At 40.9% G+C, this 26,602-nt stretch overlaps 1 protein-coding gene across 4 annotated transcripts in view; it reads right to left on the bottom strand.

Annotated features, from left to right (window-relative positions):
- Nucleotides 1-2,344: 2,344 nt before the first annotated feature.
- Nucleotides 2,345-26,602, bottom strand: part of WDFY3 (WD repeat and FYVE domain containing 3) — a 250,866-nt gene continuing 226,608 nt past the window's right edge. For all 4 annotated transcript variants that reach the window (XM_056568763.1, XM_056568762.1, XM_056568764.1 and 1 more), the window contains 16 exons: nt 25,055-25,174; nt 24,564-24,681; nt 22,937-23,043; nt 22,475-22,628; nt 20,006-20,097; nt 14,910-15,122; nt 13,430-13,577; nt 12,200-12,354; nt 11,960-12,118; nt 11,263-11,442; nt 10,779-10,961; nt 9,934-10,030; nt 9,507-9,839; nt 8,897-9,008; nt 6,458-6,655; nt 2,345-5,466 (listed from right to left, as the gene is read on the bottom strand). In XM_056568763.1, coding sequence (XP_056424738.1) covers nt 5,346-5,466; nt 6,458-6,655; nt 8,897-9,008; nt 9,507-9,839; nt 9,934-10,030; nt 10,779-10,961; nt 11,263-11,442; nt 11,960-12,118; nt 12,200-12,354; nt 13,430-13,577; nt 14,910-15,122; nt 20,006-20,097; nt 22,475-22,628; nt 22,937-23,043; nt 24,564-24,681; nt 25,055-25,174 — 2,490 coding nt within the window. In that variant the 3' untranslated portion in view covers nt 2,345-5,345. The remainder of the gene's footprint in view (nt 5,467-6,457; nt 6,656-8,896; nt 9,009-9,506; nt 9,840-9,933; nt 10,031-10,778; nt 10,962-11,262; nt 11,443-11,959; nt 12,119-12,199; nt 12,355-13,429; nt 13,578-14,909; nt 15,123-20,005; nt 20,098-22,474; nt 22,629-22,936; nt 23,044-24,563; nt 24,682-25,054; nt 25,175-26,602) is intronic.

Here is a 26,602-nt window from a genome sequence, read left to right as displayed (position 1 = left end):
GCTGAGCATTGCACCCTAGTCTGTACTTCAGACAAGGGTGCAATGCTCTGCTCATACCCCCACCTGTATAGGAATGTACATATACACATACACTGCTATACACATGGGTGTATGTGCAGACTGCAGAGCATTGCACTGTAGGGTCTTCTACAAGTAAAAAAGTGTAAACTTTTTTTTTAACTCCTTCCCATTTACCCCTTCCCCCGAGGAAGGAGCAAAAGCACGCTCTGGGTTCGGGACAATACCTACATATACAGCATGGGTGAGTTACAGGTTTAGCTGGGCGGTATACCCGTTCATACTGAATACTGGTGTTTTTGTCTTACGATAGGAATTTTTCACATACCGCAATACCGTTTCCATAGCAACCAACTCCAATGCGTGATGACGTAGAGAAACGTCCGGCCGCACAGCGTCTCTGGGAAGTGTAGTCCGAGCCATACTGAACTGACTGGGAGGGGACTACAACTCCCGGCGAGCACGTGACTTCTGGGCGGGCGCGGGAAACTTGAGCAGAACTGACATGGAGGGGAGAGAGTTATCGGGCAGCCTGACCGAGACCCCTGGTACCATGGTGAGGACCCCCGACCACAAATACCGTTAAATACCGTGAAACTGCCATAATTTAGAAAAATACTGTGATATACATTTTTTGATCATACTGCCCAGCTCTGTGTTTTCCCCTTTTTCAGGGTAACTTTTTTTTTGGGGGGGGGAGGAGCTTATTCACTTTTATTAAAACTTAGGGCATGTTGGGAGTTGTAGTTGTGTACCATATAGTGAGACACATGTTAGGGCAAGCAAGCCCTAACCTATGTCTCTCTAGTTGTTGCACAACTACAACTCCCAGCATGCCCTCACAACTCAGTGCATGTTTTAATAACACAGCGTGTACTATTTTCATCCATTTTCCAGCCAATGAAGTCTATTGAGAGATATTAAAATATATATGTACCTGTATTGCATCTGTTTTTCAAAGTGTAATTCCTGCCTAGAAGACATCAGTATTTACTGAACAAAATATCGATGCAATACTGATGGGTTTCATCAGTAATACGTCTATATATTTGTTGCATGTTATGTATGTATTACGCGCACATAACACAGACCTAATACTCAGTGTAAAACCGTATACGGATTCGACAAATTTATCACAGTAGATTATGCTGTCTAATAAATTTGGCATATCTATAAAGTGGGGATCAAAAGTTTGGGCACCCCAGGTATAAATTTGTATTAATGTGCATAAAGAAGCCAAGGAAAGATGGAAAAATCTCCAAAAGACATCAAATTACAGATTAGACATTCTTATAATATGTCAACAAAAGTTAGATTTTATTTCCATCATTTACACTTTCAAAATAACAAAACGTTAAAAGATAGCAAAACGTTTTCAGATGTCAATATCCTCTGTTCGGAATGTAATTAAGAAATGGCAGTCATCAGGAACAGTGGAAGTTAAAGCAAGATCTGGAAGACCATGAAAAATATCAGACAGAACAGCTCGCAGGATTGTGAGAAAAACAATTTAAACCCCACGTTTGACTGCACAATCCCTCCAAAAAGATCTGGCAGACACTGGAGTTGTGGTACACTATTCCACTATAAAGAGATACTTGTACAAATATGGTCTTCATGGAAGAGTCATCAGAAGAAAACCTCTTCTACATCCTCACCACAAAAATCAGCGTTTGAAGCCGACCGGTTCCATTCACTTTGAATGGGTCCTGTCGGTGTTTCTGTTAGGTCAGTTATTTTTAAATTTAGTGGAGAAAAAAAAATGTTTTTTTTTTCTCTGCTACAGTCCCGTCATTATAACGAAATCCATGAACAGAGCTCCATAACAGAGATCTGAACACTGATGTGAACATAGCCTTAGCTTCCATGCAGAATTGTCACTGAAAAGTGACATTTCACTTCCTCTTTCCAGCTACATGGCATTTCTAATAGAACCCAAAGGGAGATTGTGCGATTTCATTTTTTTTTTTATTTATTTATTTTTTGCAACTGAACTGTTTTACCCATGTGAACAACTTCTAACATTCAGAGGCTGCAAACTCTTAAGAGACTTCTGCAGGACCTCTAGCCCATTTATTTTCTTTGAGTTTAGGCATAGACGTAGAGACCTCAAACCGATTTTTTTATTTATTTTATGGCCAGTTCAGGCAATCTGATTGTGTATAGTAAATAGCAGGTATTTAATATTTTAACAAGAAGAGAAAAAGGCCCTGTGTATGTGGTCTCTAAAAAACAGAACAAGAAAAAAAAACAACAGTGTGTGTGTGTGATGGCAGCTTTACACAAATTATGAAATCACATTGTAGAAGAAAGAGACAGACAGCTGTTGTATTGGTGGTAAATAGCAGGTATTTATTCATAATGAAAAAAAAATTACTTAAGTACCTGACCTATTGCATTTAGTCATGTATTGTAATCGTGTTACTCTATGTTCTTGACTCTGAGACAAATATACAATAAACATTCATATATTACAGACTGCACGCTAGTTTCTCCAGGCTGTGAACATTTAACCACCAAAAAAAAAAACAGATACTGAATTCTGTAATACAGTACAAAATTCCTCTGTCCAGTCATCGCCAGCTATTATCAAACAACGTCTGCTGCCATATAAATACATGGCTGTCTGTAAGGCCGTACAAGTTAATAACAGGACAAAATAAAATGTACATTGCACTGACACAAAAAGTCAGCTGTGTTAATTACTCATGCAACAAGTAACAAAACTTGCTGAAATGAAAAATACTTCCTAAAAATTTTTTGCTTCTTTTTTACTGCATAAATATTTTTTTTTTATTTTTTTTTTTTTTATACACAGTTGTTTTTTCTGGTTATGAATCCAAATGAGTCTCGAAATAATACAGAACAAAAATAAAATTTGGCTACCACTGCTATGTTACATAAAGGTGCAAAATAATTTATTGATAGTGTTCTATAGGACTGAGGCGAGCCCCTTACAAAGCCTGTTCAATTGGAAAGCATAACAATACAATTAGATTACAACTTACAGGTATACTGGAGGATACACGGGTGTTTGTAGACGTTTTTTAAGCATAAAGTTCAATTGGTCTCTTTCTCTGGTGTAACCATGACCTTTATATGGTCGGAAATGGGCCATCATATGTATACATTTTTTTAAGGTTCGAAACAAAAACATTTGATCCCCTTCCCTCCCCCAGAGATTGCTGTAGTTCGTCCATCTGTGAAATAAAGCACCACTGAGGTCTTGTTTATTAACACTGCTCAAAGGCATATTACCAAATATGTATGTATAAAACTGGACTAGAGCTCATCTCCAACCATGGTCCATGGGCAACACTCGAAATCGGAAAATGGAAATTTCATAAGTAAACAGGATGGCTGGGAGGTGCACAAAAATATACATAAACCATCATCTGTGTAGTGCAAACCTTGCAAATAAAGCAAATTTCCAATTTGTAGGCAAAATATGTCTTTGAGCACTGTTGGCATTTATTAATGAATGTGAAAATTTTTAAGGAGCTTTCAATTATAATAATCGCAAAACTACTTAGAAGTCCTGTGAGTTAAGGAGTATTACCGCCGTCATTTATCAACCATAGATAGGCCCCAAATTTGTGGAACTGTATGTCTGGATATAAGAGCAGGCACTTGGTTGGCTGCCATCATATATATGATTATATGGATTAGACCTACACTGTCAGTTTGTGGAAGAGGATACATAACTTGATTGCATTTATTATGGGACTAAGCAATAAATGATCACCGACAATAACTGTATGCAAAACTAAGAAGGTCGCTCCCAGTCAGTCACAACAGCTTGTCCTCACACCAGGAGATTTTCTAAAAAAAATTCAAAAAATCTCCTTGAAAACGGTCTAGTAAAGGATCTCAGAGTGAGATCTGTCTCAATGACCATAGTATTTATAGGGGCCGGTATTTATTAGACTACTATTAGCCCACTACTAACACTAGATGAAATAATTAGGCTTCAGGTAAAAAAATATTATAATAAATAATGATAAAAATGGACTAAAATATGAAGCGGCTGAATTGATCCATTGTCTTGATCCATTGTCTTAAGTGGGGGCTGTTTTTGCAGTTTCTATAGTTGGCACAGGCCTCCACATATCAGTACAGTGAACGCGTCTCTGCAGCAATAATCAATCTGAACATTCCCTTTACTGACTGGAGTTAAAATTCATAGAATTTCATTAAAAAAAATGCTGTGTGCCTTTATTCGAAAAAAATGCCCTGTGCTGCAACAGATTGACTGTATTCACTAAGAAATGAGAACGCGAAAATTTGTGCTATGCATGGAACGATTAGCCATGCAACCCAATATATATACTGTACATTCCATTATTCCTATGCCACTGCTATTGATTATGGCTTGTGAGTGACATTATAATTGAAGCCACTATACTGCCGTGTGATGGCATACGCTGCCTCTATACAACTGGACACACTCAAACCCAGTGCCATGTGACAACCACATGCCTTAACTCTCTTTTCCCTATGCAAGTAGGCTGGGTTGTGTCTCTATACGTGAGTGAGATAACACAACATGGAGTATTCCCTATAGACATAGGTCAAATGTGTGCAGCTTTAATATCATATAGGCACAACCCCAGAACCCGCAGACATGCTCAGAAGTGATACTTAAACTTACTAATGGATTGAGAGCTACTGAATGGGAATTTAAGTACTGTCGGGTTGGAGATTGCAGCTCATACGGTGTATGGATTGGAGTCGAACCTAAGCGAGTACCTAGGCAGGGTTCAGCTGCGAGACCAGAGGTTAAAGAGATGCCTTAAAATACATACATGTTGGAAGATGCAGAACAAAACAACAGTACAGACAAAAGTATATCGGTGATCTATTACTTGAGTTCCTTTATGATGATTAGTCCCATGTAACAGGCAAGTTAAACTGGATATTTCCATAAAAAGGCCAATATTTTATTTACAATAAACTGTACACAACTTAGAGTCATTTCTTCGTAAGCGGCTTATTTGTCCGAAAAGCTATCTATTGGGTTACTGCGCTGAGGGACTGCTCTACAAAACAAACACAAGTTAGTATGGGAGCTGTTGGTTGGATACCTTCTTCAGCCAGCAGACGTAGCAGCAGGACTAGATTATAGAGAAGCCCACCATAGTCCGAGTGATTCACTTCAATGTAAAGTCATTAGTGAGCCGAGTGATCCCTTTTTCTTGCAGTGTTCAGAACACAAAACAAAAGTTGCATGTAAACTGATTTTTACAGTCCTACCCCTTTGTAGAGAATGTTGGTTACGGCACAAAGTGGAGTGTCTCGTGTAAAGTAATTCCAATGGCAGAGGAGTTTTAGTTCCTTGAAGACTCCTCAGAGCCCCGCTCATGCTGTAAATTATAGTAACAGTTCTGACATACTCTCACTGGGGAGGAGATCTTCAGGCGCTTAATTTCTGACTGGAATCGACTGCACCTGAAGGCGGGAAAAACAGGCGATAAATAAACCTATCAACATCAATACCCTCAGAATTCAGATTATTTTACACCGAGAGCAAGGGACTTACATGAAATGTGCTTTTTTTTTTATAATGCATTTTGGACAACAGGCCCAAGCACATATTAAAAAGGGCTAAACATCTAATATCACTAAAATATGCTATAACATTATGAATGGTGAGTAACTGGGATGCAACCTATAGGGACATCTGCTATCAGTGCTGTGCAGGAAAGGAGGAACGATGGGGGGGTCCTGATAGATAGTCACTTAACATTTACGATGATCAGAAATCCCATGTACATTTTATCCTACATAAGCTCTCTTTTCACCATATGTATACTTTTTATTCAGAAAAACAGTAGACAGTAGGGGGCTTTAAAAATTGTGGCAATTCCACTTACCTAATGTAACATATGCTGGATAATATCCAAAAATAGAAAATAAATAAATAGAAAAATACCTGGTGAAAACCTACATGAACTCCGAGGTATTAAGCTCATAGCATCTCTTTTTGGACATATTTTTGTATCCAGGGGCAAAAATATCTTGATGCTAAATATCTCAGAATACTGTGGACTCCTTCTAGGTACTCCCTCCAATAACATATTAATAAGTTATCTGGCTTTAAATGGAACTGATCCATTGAACAAGGATGCTATATTAGATGTGTCTCAGGGTGTGTTTACATATAGTTGCACCCAGATAGGCTTTTTGAATACAAATGAAGTAGGGTACCACAGGGGTCAGTACTGGGTCCACTTCTTTTCAATTTGTTTATTAATGACCTAGTAGAGGGATTACAGAGTAGAATTTCAATATTTGCAGATGACACTAAACAGGGTAGGGTGATTACCACAGAGGATGATAACATAATATAAATCTTAATTTTTTTTAGATTTTGCACCTATAAATTGGGTGCGTCTTATACGCCGGTGCGTCCTATAGGGCCAAAAAATACGGTACTTACTTTTGGCAAAAGAGCTGCCCGCAGTTTCTGCAATGGTGCCTCCTCTCAGTCAGAGAAAATCTCACTGCACATCCTGAACAACTGTCCATCCCTTCATCCTTTACCCAGTGGTCGGCAGCAGATCGCCCTGGCTGATCACTTACTGACCAGCTAAACACCCGTCCTCTGCTGTCTCCAACCAGGATTCTGCTGTGATCCCTGCCAAAAAATGGACAATGGTCATATATTTATAAGCCAAGTAGGCTCTAGAAGAGAAAACAGCATCATATTGTATAACGTCATTTATTCAGGACACCTTCATAGAGCAACAGTAAAGAAATGCAGCACTATGCCCAATGTACTATAGACCAAAAATAAACACAGCTCAAATCTAGAAACTTGCTTAAAAACTAACAAAATTGGGACATTATTACTCAAAATTCTGCCTTGGGTATCACACAATAGAATAAAGCCTGTACAGTTCAAGATTCCATAAATATTCCACTATTATTAAGACAATAAGAGCACCAAAACTATGAATGACATCATTACAATGGAATGCAGAAAAGCAATACTTTGACATTCGTTCAGTGAAATATAGTCAAGCTGTGGCATGACATCATCACAATGGAACAAAGTAAAAATATAAAGACAACTGTTACGTTATGCGCTCCGGCCGCACACGCTGGCCATGAGCACCTGCTGCTGCCAGCAGGGCTGGGACTCGCATTGCAGGACGCGTCCGCATGCGAGCCCTAGTCCGTCACTCACCTGGTGCTTCTCCTGCCCCCACCTCTGCCTCTCTTCTCCAGCGCGTGTGTCCCCCTCCCCTAGGGCACACGCGTGCCGGAGCTTTAAGATTTAAAGGGCCAGTGCTCATTAATGTAATTCACCTGTGGCTCATTGATAAATTCCTTCACTCCCCTGCCGGATCTTTGTTGCCTTGTGCCTGAGAGAAAGCATTCCTGAGAGTTGCCTTCCCGTGTATCTGATCCTTTGCTCTGTGACTTGACCTTGCTCCTCTGCCGCCTGCCTATTGACCTCCTGCTACGTCCTGACTACGCTACTTTGCCGCCTTTCTTGACCTTTTGCTATCCTGACTACGAGCTTCCTTATCCCTCCTGTGCCTTGCATCTCCTCAGCCGACTGTGTGGTCGAGCCTTGCTAGGGGTAGCGACCTGGGTGCCACCTACCGCTTTGCAGCAGTTCCTGTCTTCTGAAACTTAAGTGTTACAACAACAAATATTGTGACAATTCCAGTAACACACAACCAAGGAATATAGGCAAAGAAAGGTGTCACTTTACACCAGTAGTGAGCAAGAGAGGATGGGCACCACCTATGATTAGAATCACCAACTGGGTGCAATCAGCTGCCACTGTAACATGAAACAAAAAAAAAAAAAAACAAAAAAAAAAAAGCTGGCAACTATGAAGTGATGCACTCCAAGAGTAAAAATAAGTTTGAACAATTAGCTTTATTCATCGATTTAATCATACAAAAAGGAGAGCATTCAAACAATTAAAACCATTTAAAAACAATGGTTTGAATTGTTTGTATGCTCTCCTTTTTGTATGTTTAAATTGATGAATAAAGATAATTGTTCAAACGTATTTTTACTCTTGGAGTGCATCACTTCATAGTTGCCAGCTTTTTTCTTGTTTCACATTACACCAGTAGAACACAGCCAAGACTTTAAGACAACCACAATGGTGACATCATCACAATAGAACAAAACAAGGAAGTAAAGACAAACCCGACTGCAAAATCACCAGGCTTAGTAGTCATTAGTACTGAAGAGGCTGCTAAACTCCTTTTTTTCTGCTATCCAAAGCCTCTTGCTTAAAGCACCACATAAAGGAATTATCTAGGATAAGAAAAATAGAGCTGATTTCCTTAAAAAAAAAAAAAAAACTGCACCACACCTCTCTGCAGGTTGTTTGTAGTATTACAGCTCAGGTCCATTGTGAATGAAGCCAAGTTGTAATACCACACATACAACCTAAGGACGGGTATGGTTCTGTTTTGGGGAAAAAATAGCTTTGTTTTCCTTTTCCTGGATAACCCCTTTAAGACCAAGAAACATAAGCCTGCAATTCCTCAGTACACTGTACAAATGGAAAGCTAACATCTCCACCAGACAAGGGATGTACCACCGTATGTAGGGAAGTGGTGGCTGAAGGTGGATAGCATTTGCACAGCTCAGTCTGAATACAAACTAAAGCAACTGAACTTGTGTATCTAACCACAGCCTCATGGAGTCAGACTGTCTTGCTGATGAAGCTGTGTAGTTGTTTGTACATGCTAAATACAATGCATGTCGGCAACTATTGCAATGTGTGATGCTCCACTTCAAATGTTTACTAGGTGACAGTGTATGCCAAATATAAATCCTTCTTCTTGGAAGTCAAATGAATCTCTAAATAGACTAATATGTACAACATCTGTTTGCCAGCACTTACTTGGATATCCCCAGTGCTGTGATCTCTGCAGGGTGAGCGTTGTCTTTCCGATCAAATGCAGTATGCATAGTAAGCTTGCTTCTGAATACTAGCTGCCGCTCCCACCTGTATCCTGACATAGAATAAGCAACAAATCAGAACAAAGCCTTAAACATAATACCAGACCATCCTACGCTAACCTTGTATCATTAAAGTTTTGCAAAAATGTTTATCCTACTGGTGCTGGGAAAATATAGAAAAAAAACTAAAAACTTACTTAGCCCCATTCTCTACATCTCCAGTTTGATCATCTGATCCTCTGTCTTCTTTCTGCTTCTAAGATGAGTGCTTGTTACAGGACCTGCCGGCTCAGCCAATCATTGCGGCTAATGATTGGCTGAGCCGGCATGTCCTGCACTGAGAAGACAGATCAGGGGACTGGACGGTGCCAAATGGGAACTTCGGGAAGAAACAGCATGGTACCGGGGCTTGGTAAGTATAGCTTTTTTTCCCCTGGCCCCTGCAGGATATTGATCTTTGCAATATACTGGATAACCCTTGTAATGTCTATTTACATCTGTGTCAGGAGCTCTTCACAGATTCCGTGCACAATTTTAGTAGTTATCCTTACCAGTTTTCAGTTTGTTATATAGTCTGCCTTCAGGTTGGGTTGCTGAGCCACCACTTTGAACCTGTGGGAACTGCACTTTCGATTGACCTTCAGAATAATTTACAAAGACAAAGCCATCTTTTTCATCCAAACTCAGCTGATCGGACCACCGCCTAGAATCGTCAGAGCCGCTGTCTGCTGACCATGCTGCTAAGCCGGCTCTAGCAGACGATGCTCTGGTCCGAGGAGTGACGTTGCTAGGCTGTGCCTGGCTGTCCTTTAGTCTGGTGTCTTGACTGGAGCTCTGATCTTCTACATCTGAGTCGCTGCTGTCATCTTCCTGAGCTTCATGCCCTGCATTTTGTTAGAGAGATAAAAACATCACATGACTGCACAATATCAGAACATGTAAGAGAAAAATTATCAGTGGGGAGAAGGACCCAAATACCTATCTGTGTCTCTGAGCAGTCATCTGGCATTTCCAAGGTATCAGCTGGCTCTGGTGCTGGCGTCTCTGGCACCTGCAAGAACTCCATCCGCCAAAACTAAAATAAAACGAAACATTATAGCACGCAGTATGGTCGGAATACACCATATTTCAACTTTTTTGAGATGTTGCCCTTCTATTTAATATATTTGAAGATGTATTATGGCACAATATAAGACCAGCAGAAGAAAAACGTTACCCCCTAATGTTTGCAACATGGGCAGCATAACTGACAGATGTGGTCTCAGGTCCTGTTAAGCCACAATTCTATACTAGACTTTTGATAATGTGCTACATTGCACAACAAGGTGTGTCCCAGAACTTTACATTTTAGTAGTTGCCATGAGATAACCTAAAACTACTTCGACCTTTACTTAACATTTGCTTGAGTCCTGTTTATATAGATTTTACAGATAAAAACATTTTGATCCAAATCCTGTGTAATAGGGGGATATGAAGCCAAAACATGTTGGAATGTCCCAGCGGTTCTTTGTGAGGCCCTTACCGCACAATAACCAGCCCGTGTAATAGGCTCATAAACAGAGCACAGATCTACATGGTCAGCACTTGTTTAAAGCCAGATTTGGCCCATGTAAAACAGCCCTTAGATACAAGAATTGTTCAGCACATGGAACACTCATTTAAACAATTTGCAGGATATTAGAAAAAAAGGGTTTGCTTTTATGCTATAAACAGCACAGCTCTTGGCCATGGTATGTGTCCAGTAATGCTGGTTTTCTCCATGCACTACAAGGCCTACAAATGCTATAGGTTGATGTAAAGTGATAGCAGAAGTATATACTTACACGCACAACTCCGTCTGAATGTCCTGTGACAAATACATTTTGTGTGTCCCATTCATTCATTTCAGATAAGCAGCAGCATAGGATCTGTTGGCTTCTCCCAGTAAATGTATTTACACTGACAATTGGGTTACCATTAATGCTCCAGACATGAATGTATGTACCAGCACATGACACAATGTCACCCTATAACAGAATAACTTTGGGTTACACAGGAACAACAAAGTATTAATGTGGATATTTACTTTCATAACTGTTATTTCTTACTATGATATTAAAAGCAAATGTCAGCACCCAAATAGCTAAATGTCCAGAAGTGGGCACCTATGTTTGGTATTACAGGTGCTTTTTATGTTTCAGTTTCAAGGATACAAATAAATGATGAATCCGACCCAAAATGAAGTATTTATAAATTATTTCTGCAATAACTTCCTGCATTTGTTGTTAGTTTATTCATTGCTATTTACAGCAACATGTCGGTACTCACTGTTAATTCATTTATACAGAGCGCTGACACAGGAGCTCTGTGACCACGTAATTGTGTCACAAAGGAAAGCTTGTTTAGATCCCAGATGATGCAGGTGCGGTCTCGTGACCCACTGACAACTATGTGATATGCCAAAGAAGCAGTCAGACATGTCACTGTGTCTGTATGTCCGATCAGAGCCTGCCAACCAAAACAGAAAGGAATATCATGATCACTTTGACTACACAGCTAGAATGATATTATAGGGGGAGCTCCAGACTACAGAGCCAGATTGCTGTTATGGGGGAGCTTCAGACTACACAGCCAGACTGCTTTTATAGGGGGGCTTCAGACTACACAGCCAGACTGCTTTTATAGGGGGGCTTCAGACTACACAGCCAGACTGCTGTTATAGGGGGAGCTTCAGACTACACAGCCAGACTGCTTTTATAGGGGGGGCTTCAGACTACACAGCCAGACTGCTGTTATAGGGTGAGGTTTCGACTATACATCCAGACTGCTGTAATAGGGGGAGGTCCAGACTACTCAGTCAGACTGCTGTTATAGGGTGTAGGTCCATATTAAACAACCATGCTGGTATTATAGGAGGAGGACTAGACTACACAGTCAGAGTGTTATTAGAGGGAGGTTCACACTACAAAGCCAGACTTCTATTGCAGGGGAAGATCCAAATTACATGGCAAGAGTTTTTACAAACCTGTTTCAATGTGAGGGATTTTGCTTTTTCTTTTGATGTTCCCATTTCCCACACACAGATTACCGTACTAGTTCCCCCAGTGATAACCATTTTGGGGTTTGGACAAATGGCACAAAGAATCTGCCCCCATTCAGATAAGCATTCATAGACAACAACAGCCTGCAAAAGAAGACAAATATAATGTATCAATACAGACTGCAAATGGAGCCTTTACCTCAGGAGAAAAGGCCAGTTACTAACCTTGTCAGACTCATATGTACCAAGTCTGCAACTCAAGTCTGCGTAGCCCCATGCAAAGGTCTTGTTCCAGGTGGGTGGGATGAGAACCTTGTTCTGTTCTACAGCCAATATCCCCTTATCTGTGCAAACAATCTGACCAACGGGCTCTTTCAGTTCTGGGAAAAATGGGTTTTGTAAACACAATTTACAATGATGTACGAGAGAAGACAGTACAACACATGCAGAAGCGTAAGAGTTACTTTAAAGGGGTACTCCACCCCCTTTGGATAGGGGATAAGATGTCTGACCTGGGGGGTCCCGCTGCTGGGGACCCCTGCGATCTCCGTGTTGCACCCGATGTTCGTTTAGAACATCGGGTTCAGCGCCGGAGGCTCGTGACATCATGGCCGTGCCCCGCTTGTAACGTCACGGCCATGCCCACTCAATGAAAGTCTATGGGAGGGGGCGTGACCGCCCCCTCCCATAGACTTGCATTGAGGGGGACATGGGCATGAGGTCACAAGCCTCCGTCCCACATCGCAAAGTTCACTCAGTGCATCGGATGTCTGAGGTGCCGCAGCTTTTCTTTGGATAGGTGATAAGATGTCTGGGGGCGGAGAACCCCTTTAATGTATCGGTGTATGGCCTGCCAAGTATAGCTACAGCTATTTAAACCTTCTGTTCCGCTAGTATGTTATATAGCTGGCATATGTTTTTAAGATTTGAAAATAGTGCATGACAAAACTCAACATTAGGCCAAGCTACCAAGACACAGAGCTACTATCAGCCACCAGAAACCAAGGCCTGTTGTAGAGCTCGGGATGCCATGGATGGAAGATTGTCACCATTCACTGTAGGAACATATGCCATACTATAGTTTTGTCTGCTGTTATAAACACAAGTGTTCTATTGTTCATACAAACTAATCTTTACTAGGTAAAGATAAACAAGTTATATCAGCTATTATATGCTGTGTTTAGTTGTTATGGGCAGCAAAGACAGCTTTTCTTTTCGACAGTTTTTGATAATATCCGGTTGTTTGTGACGTATTCATTGACGTTTGGGCACGTATTCATAGGCTTGGCTCAATTCCAATGAAGTCCCAATTTTGTGTTGACTGATTGCTCTGTATAGTAAACATGTCACAATAATGTTTGTATATATAGCTTGTGCTATATTGTGATGTTGTTGTATATATATTTTTTCTGTCCTGATCTGACCACACTATTTTCAATCCTGTAATGTTAATACCTTTGACTGGTGCCAGGGAAGGCCTCAAATTGTCCAAGTGATGGAAAAATATCTTGTCACATGCAGATCCCAAGGGCATAGATACTGAGGACATGTCTCCGTTAAGACGACTCCTAACACGTTTTGGTGGATGTGGCTTTTTAAACAACTGAATAAAGAAGAAAGTGAGAAAAGTTAATATGTAGAAATTTATATTTAGTACATGATACACTCATATTGTATATGTATTCGTTAGAATCAAGCAGTAATGGAACTATTATGTTACTTAGTTTTCTGCAGTTCAGAGCACTGAGCAGCTGGTGTTTTGGCATCTTTTACACAATATTTCATGATACACTTGGTGTGGAGTATGACTAGGCCAGGGGACTTATACATTTGGGGTACACGCAGAGTACATATGAAGTACATTTTATGTTGTATGTGACTTTTCTGCTTTTTGATACTTGGGTGTATGTTCAGCTTTCATATCTAATTGTATTGTTACATTTTACTATAATACTATAGCTTGCATATTAACTCAATTAATATATACATTGTTTTTATATTTATTTATTTTTCATACATGCATATGGGCATATGGGCCCTAAAGCACCCCACTTTATCAGTACCCACCCTTTCGGTTAATACCCAGTGTAGTTTTATATTACAGTTTTTATTACATATGGTATAAAACAGATATTACAGTGGTCCCTCAAGTTACAATATTAATTGGTTCCAGGACGACCATTGTATGTTGAGACCAGAACTCTATGGACACCTGGTAATTGGTTCTGAAGTCACCAAAATGTCATCCGAAAATAGGAAAAAGTGAGAGTTAAAGAAAAATAAGTAGATAACTAATATAGATAAAGCAAGTCCTTACATATAAAAGTAAGAAAGATCTGCTGGGAGCTATAAATCACTGTCTATGTCAGTGTTTCCCAAGCAGGGAGCCTCCAGCTGTTGCAAAACTACAACTCCCAGCATGCCCGGACAGCCAAAGGCTGTCTGGGCATGTTGTAGTTTTGCAACAGCTGGGGGCACCCTGCTTGGGAAACACTGGTCTATGTAGAGGACAGGAGCTTCTTCAGGGTCCTGTACAGTAAATGCAATGTCCTAAAAAAGTAAAATGGAGTCACTCTTACCTGGTGTCCAAAGGAGCAGGTAACCCTGGTACAGATAAAGTGTACAGAACATGTAATACCTCCCTGTACTGTAGGGGGCGCTACCAGACATCAGTCAGTGCATACGCTTCAGTAATACAGGGGTTTTACCCAGTAAATTGCCCATTCTGATTGGTCGGTTCTTCCAGCCATTGACACGTTGCACAGATCTGGATTGTCCGTAGCATTGTATGTTGAGTCTGGTTTCAACTTACAATGGTCCAGAAAAGACTACTGTACGTTGAAACGATTGTATGTTGAGGCCATTGTAGGTTGAGGGATCACTGTATATGGATTTTATGGCGAGAACAAATGGAAATACATCAACATTTCATTACCTGTTTAGGTATCTGCCCAAAATTATTAATAAAGCCTATGGTAGCCGTCTCTTTCAAAGGGTCATTAATGTTGTAAATGTCCACTTGTCCCTCGTAGAAGAGGTGATGAAAAACATTAACAGCATCTACAGCAGGTGGCCCCTGTTGCTTGTAGCCAAAGATCAGGTCTATCCATTCATGCAGGTGGGCACTGACGTAGTCACATTCCAGAGCCTAAGAGAACAGTAAGTGTTTATATACCGAAATCTGAAACACATTGCCAGCTAAAAACAGGACACATTCATCAAAATATCTATATAACTATAGTGTGTAATGTGACTGATTGATACGTCTCTATCTGTCGATAAGTGAGGTCTCCCAATATTAAGCAGAGTAATGTAGAAATAGGGAACCTATCGCACTTGGTTAAGCTTAAAATCAGTTATCATTGGCCACCAATAGCTACCAGGTTTGTATTGTGCTATTGTGTGCCGTGCGTACTGGTTGCGTACCGTTCCGCTATATTGAGTGGAGTACTATGTCACAATTTGTCTCTTATCTACTCTGCGTGGGTTCACTCCTCATTCACACTGTACATGAGAGTCTGCCACTTCAGCTCAAGTTAAAGAGGTGCCTGTATTTTCCAAATTAGCGTAAAGTGCAAAGTCTCTAGGCTGTCAGCACTAGACCATAAAGTGTCGGATAGTGTATCACTTAAATGGCCATAAAGTCTATGGCACATATGTCTATTGCACAGTCCTTATTACAGTTATTTTTGGAACATCAGAAATTGCACATGAAGTATATTGCACAGTCCTAGTTGCAGCAATTTCTGGAGCAGCAAATATTAAAGTGCTTTTGTGACATAAATATATTAGTGCACTACTATTCACTTATCTCTGTAGCTTTTGGCAGGAGTTGTCCTATTGGGACCCATTCACATGATGGATTGCAGATCCTACGCGTTTTCTCACATATCATTCATCAGGGATCTCGTTGCGTTTCAATTCTGTCCTTGCTCGTGTGTCCGGCTCTGATGGCGGCCGCACACTAATGCTCAAGTTTAGCTGTGTTTTATATCTATAGCTCCTTCCCTCTGTCACTCAGATGACCTGGCTAGTTCAAACATCAGCATAGCTTCCGTAGCGCTTGATTTGACCAGGACTCTTTGCCAGGTAACTAGGGGCGGAGTGTATCTTTGTATCGCTCAGGTGTGCTGCTCAAGCCTCGTTCTGAGCACCGTTTCTTAGTTGACTACTCTTTGGCTCGCGTTCCATTCAAGTGCGCTTTTCAGTGATCTTTAAAGGGGTACTCCGGTGGAAAACTATATATATTTTTTTTTTAATCAACTGGTGCCAGAAAGTTAAACAGATTTGTAAATGACTTCTATTAAGAAGTCTTAATCCTTTCAGTACTTATTAGCTGCTGAATACTACAAAGGAAATTCTTTTCTTTTTGGAACACAGAGCTCTCTGCTGACATCATGAGCACAGTGCTCTCTGCTGACATCTCTGTCCATTTTAGGAACTGTCCGGGGCAGCATATGAGATGTCAGCAGAGAGCACTGTGCTCGTGATGTCAGCAGAGAGCTCTGTGTTCCAAAAAGAAAATAATTTTCTCCATAGTATTCATCAGCTAATAAGTACTGGAAGGATTAAGATTTTTTTTAATAGAAGTAATTTACAAATCTGTTTGACTTTCTGGCATCAGTTGATTTAAAAGAAATAAAAATAAAAATAAATTTCCACCGGAGTACCCCTTTAACCCCTTAAGGACCAGGCCAATTTTCACTGTAGGACCAGAGTGTTTTTTGCACATCTGACCACTTTCACTTTAAGCATTAATAACTCTGGGATGCTTTTACCTATCATTCTGATTCCGAGAATGTTTTTTCGTGACATATTCTACTTTATGTTATTGGTAAAATTTTGTCAATACTTGCATAATTTCCTGGTGAAAAATTCCAAAATGTGATGAAAAAATTGAAAATTTAGCATTTTTCTAACTTTGAAGCTCTCTGCTTGTAAGGAAAATAAACATTGTAAATAAATAATATTTTGATTCACATATACAATATGTCTACTTTATGTCTGCATCATAAAGTTGACATGTTTTCACTTTTGGAAGACATCAGAGGGCTTCAAAGTATAGCAGCAATTTTCCAATTTTTCACCAATTTTCAAAATCGGAATTTTTCATGGACCAGTTCAGGTTTGAAGTGGATTTGAAGGGCCTTCATATTAGAAATACCCCACAAATTACCCCATTATAAAAACTGCACCCCTCAAAGTATTCAAAATGACATTCAGTAAGTGTGTTAACCCTTTAGGTGTTTCACAGGAATAGCAGCAAAGTGAAGGAGAAAATTCAAAATCTTCATTTTTTACACTCGCATGTTCTTGTAGACCCAGTTTTTGCATTTTTACCCAATTTACCCCATTTTGGAAACTACACCCCTCACAGAATTTAATAAGGGGTGCAGTGAGCATTTAAACCCCACTGGCGTTTTACAGATCTTTGGAACAGTGGGCTGTGCAAATGAAAAATAAAAATGTTTCATTTTCACGGACCACTGTTCCAAAAATGTGTCAGACCCCTGTGGGGTGTAAATGCTCACTGTACCCCTTATTACATTACGTGAGGGGTGTAGTTTCCAAAATGAGGTCACATGTGGGTATTTATTTTTTTGCATTTATGTCAGAACCGCTGTAAAATCAGCCACCCCTGTGCAAATCACCAATTTAGACCTCAAATGTACATAGTGCGCTCTCACTCCTGAGCCTCGTTGTGCCCCCGCCGAGCATTTTACGCCCACATATGGGATATTTCCGTACTCAGGAGAAATTGTGTTACAAATTTTGGGGGTCTTTTTTTCCTTTTACCTCTTGTGAAAATAAAAAGTAAATGACAACACCAGCATGTTAGTGTAAAAAAAAAAAAAAATAATTTACACTAACAGGCTGGTGTAGACCCCAACTTTTCTTTTTCATAAGGGGTAAAAGGAGAAAAAGACCCCCAAAATTTGTAGTGCAATTTCTCCCGAGTACGGAAATACCCCATATGTGGCCCTAAATTGTTTCCTTGAAATACGACAGGGCTCCGAAGTGAGAGAGCGCCATGCGCATTTGAGGACTAAATTAGGGATTGCATAGGGGTGGACATAGGGGTATTCTACACCAGTGATTCCCAAACAGGGTGCCTCCAGCTGTTGCTAAACTCCCAGCATGCCTGGACAGTCAGTGGCTGTCCGGAAATGCTGGGAGTTGTTGTTTTGCAACAGCTGGAGGCTCCGTTTTGGAAACACTGCCGTACAATATGTTTTTTATTTTTACTGGGGGGGACAGTGTAAGGGGGTGTATATGTAGTGTTTTACCCTTTATTTTGTGTTAGTGTAGTGTAGTCTAGTGTTTTTAGGGTACATTCACACTGGCGGCGGTTTAAAGTGAGCTTACCGCTAGGAGTATGCGCTGCGGCGAAAAAGTTGCCGCAGCTCATACTTGAAGCAGGAAACGTACTGTAAACCTGCCTGCGTGAATGTACCCTGTACATTCACATGGTGGTGGGGGGCAAACCTCCATCTGTTGCAAAACTACAACTCCCAGCATGTACTGATCGCCGAAGGGCATGCTGGGAGATGTAGTTATGCAACAGCTGGAGGTACGCAACTACAACTCCCAGCATGCCGAGACAGCTGTTTGCTGTTAGGGCATGCAGGGATTTGCAGTTTTGCAACATCTGGAGGACTACAATTTAGAGATCTCCAAACTGTGGACCTCCAGCTGTTGCAAAACTACAAATCCCAGCATGCCCTGACAGCAAACTGCTGTTTGGGCATGCTAGGAGTTGCAGTTTTGCAACATCTGGAGGGCCACAGTTAGAGATCACTGCCAGTGATCTCCAAACTGGGGCCCTCCAGCTGTTGCAAAACTACAAATCCCTGCATGCCCTAACAGCTGTCTGGGCATGCTGGGAGTTGAAGTTTTGCAACATCTTGAGGGTTACAGTTTAGAGACCACTGTATAGTGGTCTCAAACTGTACCCTCCAGATGTTGCTAGGCAACTTACCGGCTTCCGTCGAATCCAGGGAGCCAGCCACACGACATTGCCGGACTCCGATCTCCTCCACCGATTGTCGCCCGCAGCCTCGCCCGCGGGGTAAGTGGACATCGGCGCTGGTCCTCTGTCGGTTCCCCGTTCTGCCCCACCTATTGTGGGTGGGCAGAACGGGGAAACCGAAAGTAAAGCCCCCCGCCCCCGATCTGCTATTGGTGGTCGCATTTAGACCACCAATAGCAGGGATAGGAGGGGTGGCACCCCTGCCACCTCACTCCTATGCCTTCAGGGGGATCGTGGGTGTCTTGGACAACCGCAATCCCCGTTATATTCCGGGTCACCATAGACCCAGAATATCCGCAAATCGCAAGTGTGAATTTGCGGCATTTGCGCGGGGTGCCTGCTGATAGATATTCGCAGTCACCCCCGTCCGGTCCCCGCCCGGCGTGCGGCAGGGACCGAAATTCCCACGGGCGTACCGGTACGCCCTTGGTCCTTAAGTACCAGGGAGCAAAGGCGTACCTGTATGCCCTTGGTCCTTAACAGGTTAACACTCGCTATCCCGAACTTGTTGATCTCGGTTAGTCTGTATGCTTAAATTGTAACAGACAGGCAATATCAGGAATCTGCTAGTCTCGATTAAACAAGAACGTAAACATCCACATAATGAAACAAATAATCATGGTAACTAATCAAGACTAGCAGATTCTTGATATAGCATATAAGCATATATTACACTTATATTTTAAACAAAGTGTGATATATCCTTTTAAGAGAAATAATAAAAGTCAAGTTTTAAGGTTCCCTATTTCTACATTACTCTAACTATAGTATGTATTTAGGATGAGTTATACAATATACTGGTATATATGTCCATGTATATATTTGGGGTTTTATTGTTTATTAAAGTAAATATTTTTATTTAGGTTGTGCACACTGATCCTATGGCAGCAGCTCTTTAAACAATGTATCATGATGTACCATCCGTACAAGTCAGACTTAAATACAAAAATAAAGAAATAAAATTATTCATAGAATATACTGCATTTTCACTCTCTTCTTACCTCTCTATGCACACGGATAAATTCTCGAGGGTCCCCTTTGGCCCATGGGGGCAGTATTACATCACCAAGCTTTGTTCCATTCTGCTTATAACCTACGAACATAATTGACAGATAATAATGACTATTAAGCTGGATGATACTCTGACAATGATCATGCAAATTAGTATAACATTATTATATATATTAATAGTTTTCAGAAATAAAGAAACAAATACCAAATGCTTCCAAAATCCAAAATTTTTTTTAAGCAACAAAAGAAAGATGTCCAGCGCTCACACATAGCAGGTACTCAGGCCCGAAACGAGTCATGTTACCTGAGTACCTGCTGTATCTTATGGCAACTGAATAAAAAGTTCCTTTACACGTGTGAGCGCTGGACATCTTTCTTTTGTTGCATATATATGGACAAGTCCTAGTCCTGTCCGTGCGCACAGTTTGGGGTGAGCTGGATACACTCGATTCTGCTTCTACATATTTTTAAGGAAGTATTAGATCGAAAAAGCATGGATTTGTTTCTGCTTATTTGCATTTTCTGACTTCAATTCACACAGGTCAGAATTTTTTTATGGTGGAAAATCTGCATTGGTAGCATGCAGATTTTTGACAAGAATTCATCATGGATTTCACCCCTGCTACACTGGAACAGGTGGAATCCACAATAAACCTTGTACCATATTGCTATATTACATCAATAATACCTCATAGTTATCCTTTTTTTCAGAATGTAGTCTGGTCTTGAGATGCTGGGGGTGTATGTGGAGTCAGTACTTTGTGTGGTGCACTATAAATGGGTGTAATTAATAGACTGCCGGCCAGCATGGTGCACTACACATAACAGTGTGAATGGCATCCTATAGAAGCGTCATCTATGTGCAGGTGTTATACTAAGCAGCCATCCCCATATGAATAGTAGACATGTTATCAGTATTTTGCCCCTGTGCAACCTCCCCCATTTAGCATTGTGGCTGGTCTGCATCCTGCTGACACACAGACATATTTTCCTTGAGCTTATTTCAATATATAAAAAACAAGTTTTTTTTGCTTTATTATACTTAGGACAAACTCTTATATCAAAGGATGTACTTTGGGCAAATGTCAGACACTTGGCATATTAATACAGACTATGCAGAGGAGGCATGAACTATCAATTCGCATTCATTTGTCTAGTTTCCTCTTATACCTTATGCTTCTTCAGCATACAAAAAAAATGTTCAGAAGTATAGAACAGGAAGATGTCCAGCGCAGGTAAGTGGTAACGGAATACTTTATTACGGAAACTTCAGCACATGGATGGCAAAGACACAAGTCATGCGTTTCAGCCCTAGAGTCAGGCCTAAGGCCCGACTCTAGGGCTGAAACGCGTCACTTGTGTCTTTGCCATCCATGTGCTGAAGTTTCCGTAATAAACTATCCCGTTACCACTTACCTGCGCTGGACATCTTCCTGTTCTACATTTCTGCATTTATAGTCCTTGCCCACGCCAGTCCGGGGGGGCTGCGGGCTTGGGGAGTGAGCTGAACATTTTCTTTGTTTGCTACTCATTCAGAAATATAGTCATGCCCTGCTGGGGCTTCCAAATTTAAGTTCAGCGGTAATGATAAAATTGTAATTCTGAAGAAATGTGAATGTCCAGCGCAATGTGGATCCAACGTAGCAATTTATTGATAAAACCTCAGTACATGGACATAGCGGGCACAGGTGACGCGTTTCGGCCCCGCCTAATGAGCCTTAGTCATACTAAGTATGACTAAGGCTCATTAGGTGGGCCAAAACATATCACCTGTGCCCGCTATTTCCATGTACTGAGGTTTTATCAATAAATTGCTACATTGGATCTACATTGCGCTGGACATTCACATTTCTTCAGTTCCCGTTTCTGGCATTGCCCATGCCAGTCCGAGCGCGTTTGCATTAGAGGTAAAGAGCTGGGATCACACTGCTAAAAATGTAATTCTGTAAGAGACATAATGGGGAGAGAAATGAAAAGTGTCTGATTCTAAGACAGTGTAAACTTAGACTAAACAGTACACAAATAGGCCAGAATTTTAACAGTGACTCATCTTTAGACTGCCTAGTGTAAGTTTGCACCAACTATTGGTCGGCTCAGTTTTATTCCAAAATAATGCAAAATATTTTGGCAATAAATGTGGTGCAAGTGATAGACAGTTTTTTTGGGTGTAAATTACACCATATTTGTGGTGCAGGCAGTTTTATTTTCCTCCCCTTATCCGTTTGTTTCGTTTTTGAAAAAAAATAAAATTTTCTGGAAGAATCTATACTGGAGTTGTATATTGTTGTTTTAAGTACAGAGAAGGCTGTAGACTATAATAGTCTTCAGGGAGTAATGAAGTACAGCCCTTTCTGCCAAAGACTAGGAAAATGCATACAGATCTTTATTTCGGAGTATTCTGCTGCTATTTTGTCAAACTCCACCATTACAGAAGATTTTATAAACAGGCCAACTCATACCGAGGTCAAAGTTGTTGGAGTTGAGAAGAAATTCGGGCAGGTAGAAAAACTCTGGAATTAGCTCCTTCACATCAGCCATGTTATGTTTGGATGCAGAGTACCAGGCCTCCCGCACACTGTGAAACATCCTATCAGCCAGGTCAAAGTGTCCGCCCTACAGTGGGGAATATGGATGGGTGTCAACATTTTTATTAAATACCATATCTTTAAAGGCCATGGCCCAGATTTATCAAACCGTGTGAGAGAAAAAGTGGAGTGATTTTCCCACAACAACCAATCACAGCTCAGCCAACGATCTGAGGTAAAGTGAAAGCTGAGCTGTGATTGGTTGCTGTGGGGAAATCACTCCACTTTTTCTCTCACACAGTTTGATAAATCTGGGCCCATACGTGTATAAAGTAGGTACCATACATGAGGGATAACCTACAATTAGAGGCCATTACATTTACAGTAAATACAGACCTGAAGCCTGAGGAAAATCTGGGTAAATGGCTCCATTCGGACTAGATAGGATGCTACAATCATAGCAGAGCTGTAATGCGTCCCGTAGTGATAAGCTGGTGTCTCTCCTGTAATAAATAATAAATAGAAAAGTTTTCACCCCACTAACTGTATCAGATAGGAGTAAGACAAGTCTGACAACATACAAAAAAAAAAACTCTTTAATCATTTAAGTATTTTCTTTTTAATAATAAAAAATATTAGGCATCTAGTAAAAGCCACAAGATCTGTATTATGTGGTGCACATTAAAGGGGTTATCCAGGAAAAAAAAAAAAAAATATATATATATATATATATATATATATATATATATATATATATATATATATCTCAACTGGCTCCAGAAAGTTAAACAGATTTGTAAATTACTTCTATTAAAAAATCTTAATCCTTTCTGTACTTATGAGCTGTTGAAGTTGATTTGTTCTTTTCTGTCTAAGTGCTCTCTAATGACACGTGTCTCGGGAACCACCGAGTTTAGAAGCAAATCCCCATAGCAAACCTCTTCTACTCTGTGCAGTTCCCAAGACAAGCAGAGAGGTCAGCAGAGAGCACTGTTGCCAGAGAGAAAACAACAACTCAACTTCAGCAGCTGATAAATATTGAAAGGATTAAGATTTTTTAATAGAAGTAATTTACAAATCTGTAATCAACTGGCTCCAGAAAGTTAAAGTTTTTTCCTGGAAAACCCCTTTAAATAAATCATCAATAAAAGATTTATAGCATATAAGAAATGATGGCTGCCCTCTTCAAGAAACAGTGCCGCTCTTGTCCATAGGTTGTCACTGGTATTGCAGTTGAGCTCTACAAAAGAGAATTAGTCTGAGCTAGCATGTAACACACGGCCTACGACCCAGCTTAATGGGAACCTGTCACATCGGTTCTGCTGTCTGAACAAAATGTTTTCACACATAGGATATGCAGTGATCGAGGGAAATCAGCAAGTGAATGGGGGCAGCAGTGAGTCTTTTCTAGCTGTATACTGCCAGCTTTTGGGTGTAGGGTCTCTGAATTACACCAAGTGCAAAGGCAGCATCACCTAAATGACAGGTTCCCTATAAGAAAGGTGCAATTTCTGAAGGAATGGATTTTTCTTAACTTTGTAAAACCTAAAATCATTATACTCCACAGAAACAAGGGGGGCTGTGTGTTCTCATACACTGCATGGCTAAACTCTTCAATACTAGGTAATGGGTAAAGAATTGTTCATGAATTAAGTTTATGCATCTAGCCTCTGTTATCAAAGGATTAGGAACACAGAGCTGCATTCTTGTCCTTCGCTTGTGCATGGAATTGCAGCTCACTTAAATGAATGGAGCCAAGTTGTAATACCACAAACAACCTAAGGACAGAGATGGTGCTGTTTTTTTTTTTTTCTTAATTAGCTCTGTTTTTCTATTCCTGGATAACCCCTTTAATCTTCCCAGTGGAGTCACAATGACCAACAAGGACACTTTTCAAAAGACTTTGACACACAGCTATGGTACAAAAATAACACATTGCAAGGGAACTAGAGGAAAACTGGGGCACATGTAAATAAGACTCCTGTATAGAGGCATCTGGCAGTATCATGGTACAAATACCCACCATTGGGATCTTCCCAGTCCTTGTAACGTTTCTTATACTGTGCCAATCGATCATCAGTTTGTGCTCCCATTGGCTTGGCAAGGTTTCTAAAAGTCTTGGGATTGGTCAGATCCAGCTCCTTCAATAGAACATTACAAGTGTGCATTATTAAACGGCAACAGTAACCAATAATGGTGTGTTTCTACACTGTATCACAACAGAATTCTATATTGTAGCATTTTTGCTCCGTCCAAGTCCACCCCAGCTTGAAAAGTGCTGCGGTACATGAGATTTTGGGAGTACATGGAATTACTTTTTAATATAAATACAATGTATTTGCCTTATATTATTGTCTCCAGTTTAGACAAACCTCCATGAGCTAAAGGCATCAGCAACACAAACCACTCTTCTGTGAAAGCTTTTTACTATGTATCAGTGGAGTCTACAGTCCAGAAGAGAAGCGCCCATATGAAGCGATTTAGAAAGGTTTTTGAGGCAGTGAACACAATTACCTCAGAGTCAAAATCTGCCAGGATCCATGGGAAAACCGGGTACTGCATGAGATCATTGTATGACCGGCCTGCCAGGGTGTTTAAGTGCATCAAATACTGGAAATTGCTGATTTCTCCTCTCTGAATAGATAGAAGAGAAGAGGATTAGACACACATCACTGAGGCGAACATTCAGTCTGGACGATTTTATGGAGCTTATCTCTAAGGTGTTGCTGTGGTGAAATGAGGTAGAAATAACAGGCTACTCAGCAGCACAGAGTTGTGGGTCACACTGGCCAGTAACTTTAAACAACCTGAACATAAAAACTACACCCGCAGAGTATTCACTCTTATTTCTCCAGAACACAACATATACAAAAGAGAATAGAAAGGCTAAAGGCACATGTACAGCAGAGCCCTGGTATTATAATCATTCTGTAAGAGAAAAAAGAGAAAAGACCGATACCGGCGCCTAGTGCATTATCCTTGGTAACAAGAGTAGTGGAGTTCAAGGATTGGCCAAAAAGACCATATTGATGGCCGCTCACCTTGAATAAGATAAATGAAAGCCTATTACCCCAGTGATAATGGGGTACTGAGTGTAGGTGGAGTCGCTGTTTGCCTTCTGGGTTGCAGGGAACAGCTGCACTGCTGCCCTGTTGCAAAGGAGGAGAAGCTTGAGTGTAAAGAACCCTTTGGAGATGGCGCTGCAGCTTCCTTGGAAATGAAGAGGATGGACTGGATATATTTTAAAAGGTTCACAGTGGAACCACTTTTTATTAGATCAAAGAAAAAAAATGGGGATGACGTGTTTCGGGAGGTGCCCTCCCTTCCTGATCTGAGGAAGGGAGGGCACCTTCCGAAACGCGTCATCCCCATTTTTTATTTTCTTTGATCTAATAAAAAGTGGTTCCACTGTGAACCTTTTAAAATATATCCAGTCCATCCTCTTCATTTCCAAGGAAGCCGCAGCGCCATCTCCAAAGGGTTCTTTTCACTCAAGCTTCTCCTCTGCTATTATAATGAAGGGTACAGGCTTATCAAGACTACAGCAGAAAGCCTACAGAAAGGTATGGCAGTAATAATGTGCTCTAAACAGAGGATAAAGATATAAAATACTACCTAACACTATACAGAAATATAAGGCCATGCCTGGAGCAATCTTACTGGATTGCGGGGGGCCCGCTGCTGAGACCGCCCCCCGCAATCTCCCTGTAGCACCCACATTCTATGCGGGTGCTGAATCTCCAGTTTCGGAAACCTCCAGGTTTCCGGGACTGGGGAAGTGACGTCACGCCACGCCCCCTCCATTCATGTCCCCTCCATTCACACCCCCTCCCATAGACATGAATGGAGGGGTGTAGCGTGACGTGACGTCAAACTAGAGGTTTCCGAAACTAGAGACTCAGCTCCCGCATAGAATGCGGGTGCTGCAGGGAGATCGCGGGGGGTCTCAGCAGCACCTCCCCACCCCATTTTATCACCCTTTGGATAGGGGATAAAATGTTTTTTCCCGGAATACCCCTTTAACTATACTTTGATATGGGTTATATACTGGTTTACTAAATA

Source organism: Hyla sarda, chromosome 1, assembly GCF_029499605.1.
Source record: "Hyla sarda isolate aHylSar1 chromosome 1, aHylSar1.hap1, whole genome shotgun sequence".
In the NCBI taxonomy this organism is placed as follows: Eukaryota; Metazoa; Chordata; class Amphibia; order Anura; family Hylidae; genus Hyla; species Hyla sarda.
This window is presented reverse-complemented; position numbering and strand designations above follow the sequence as displayed.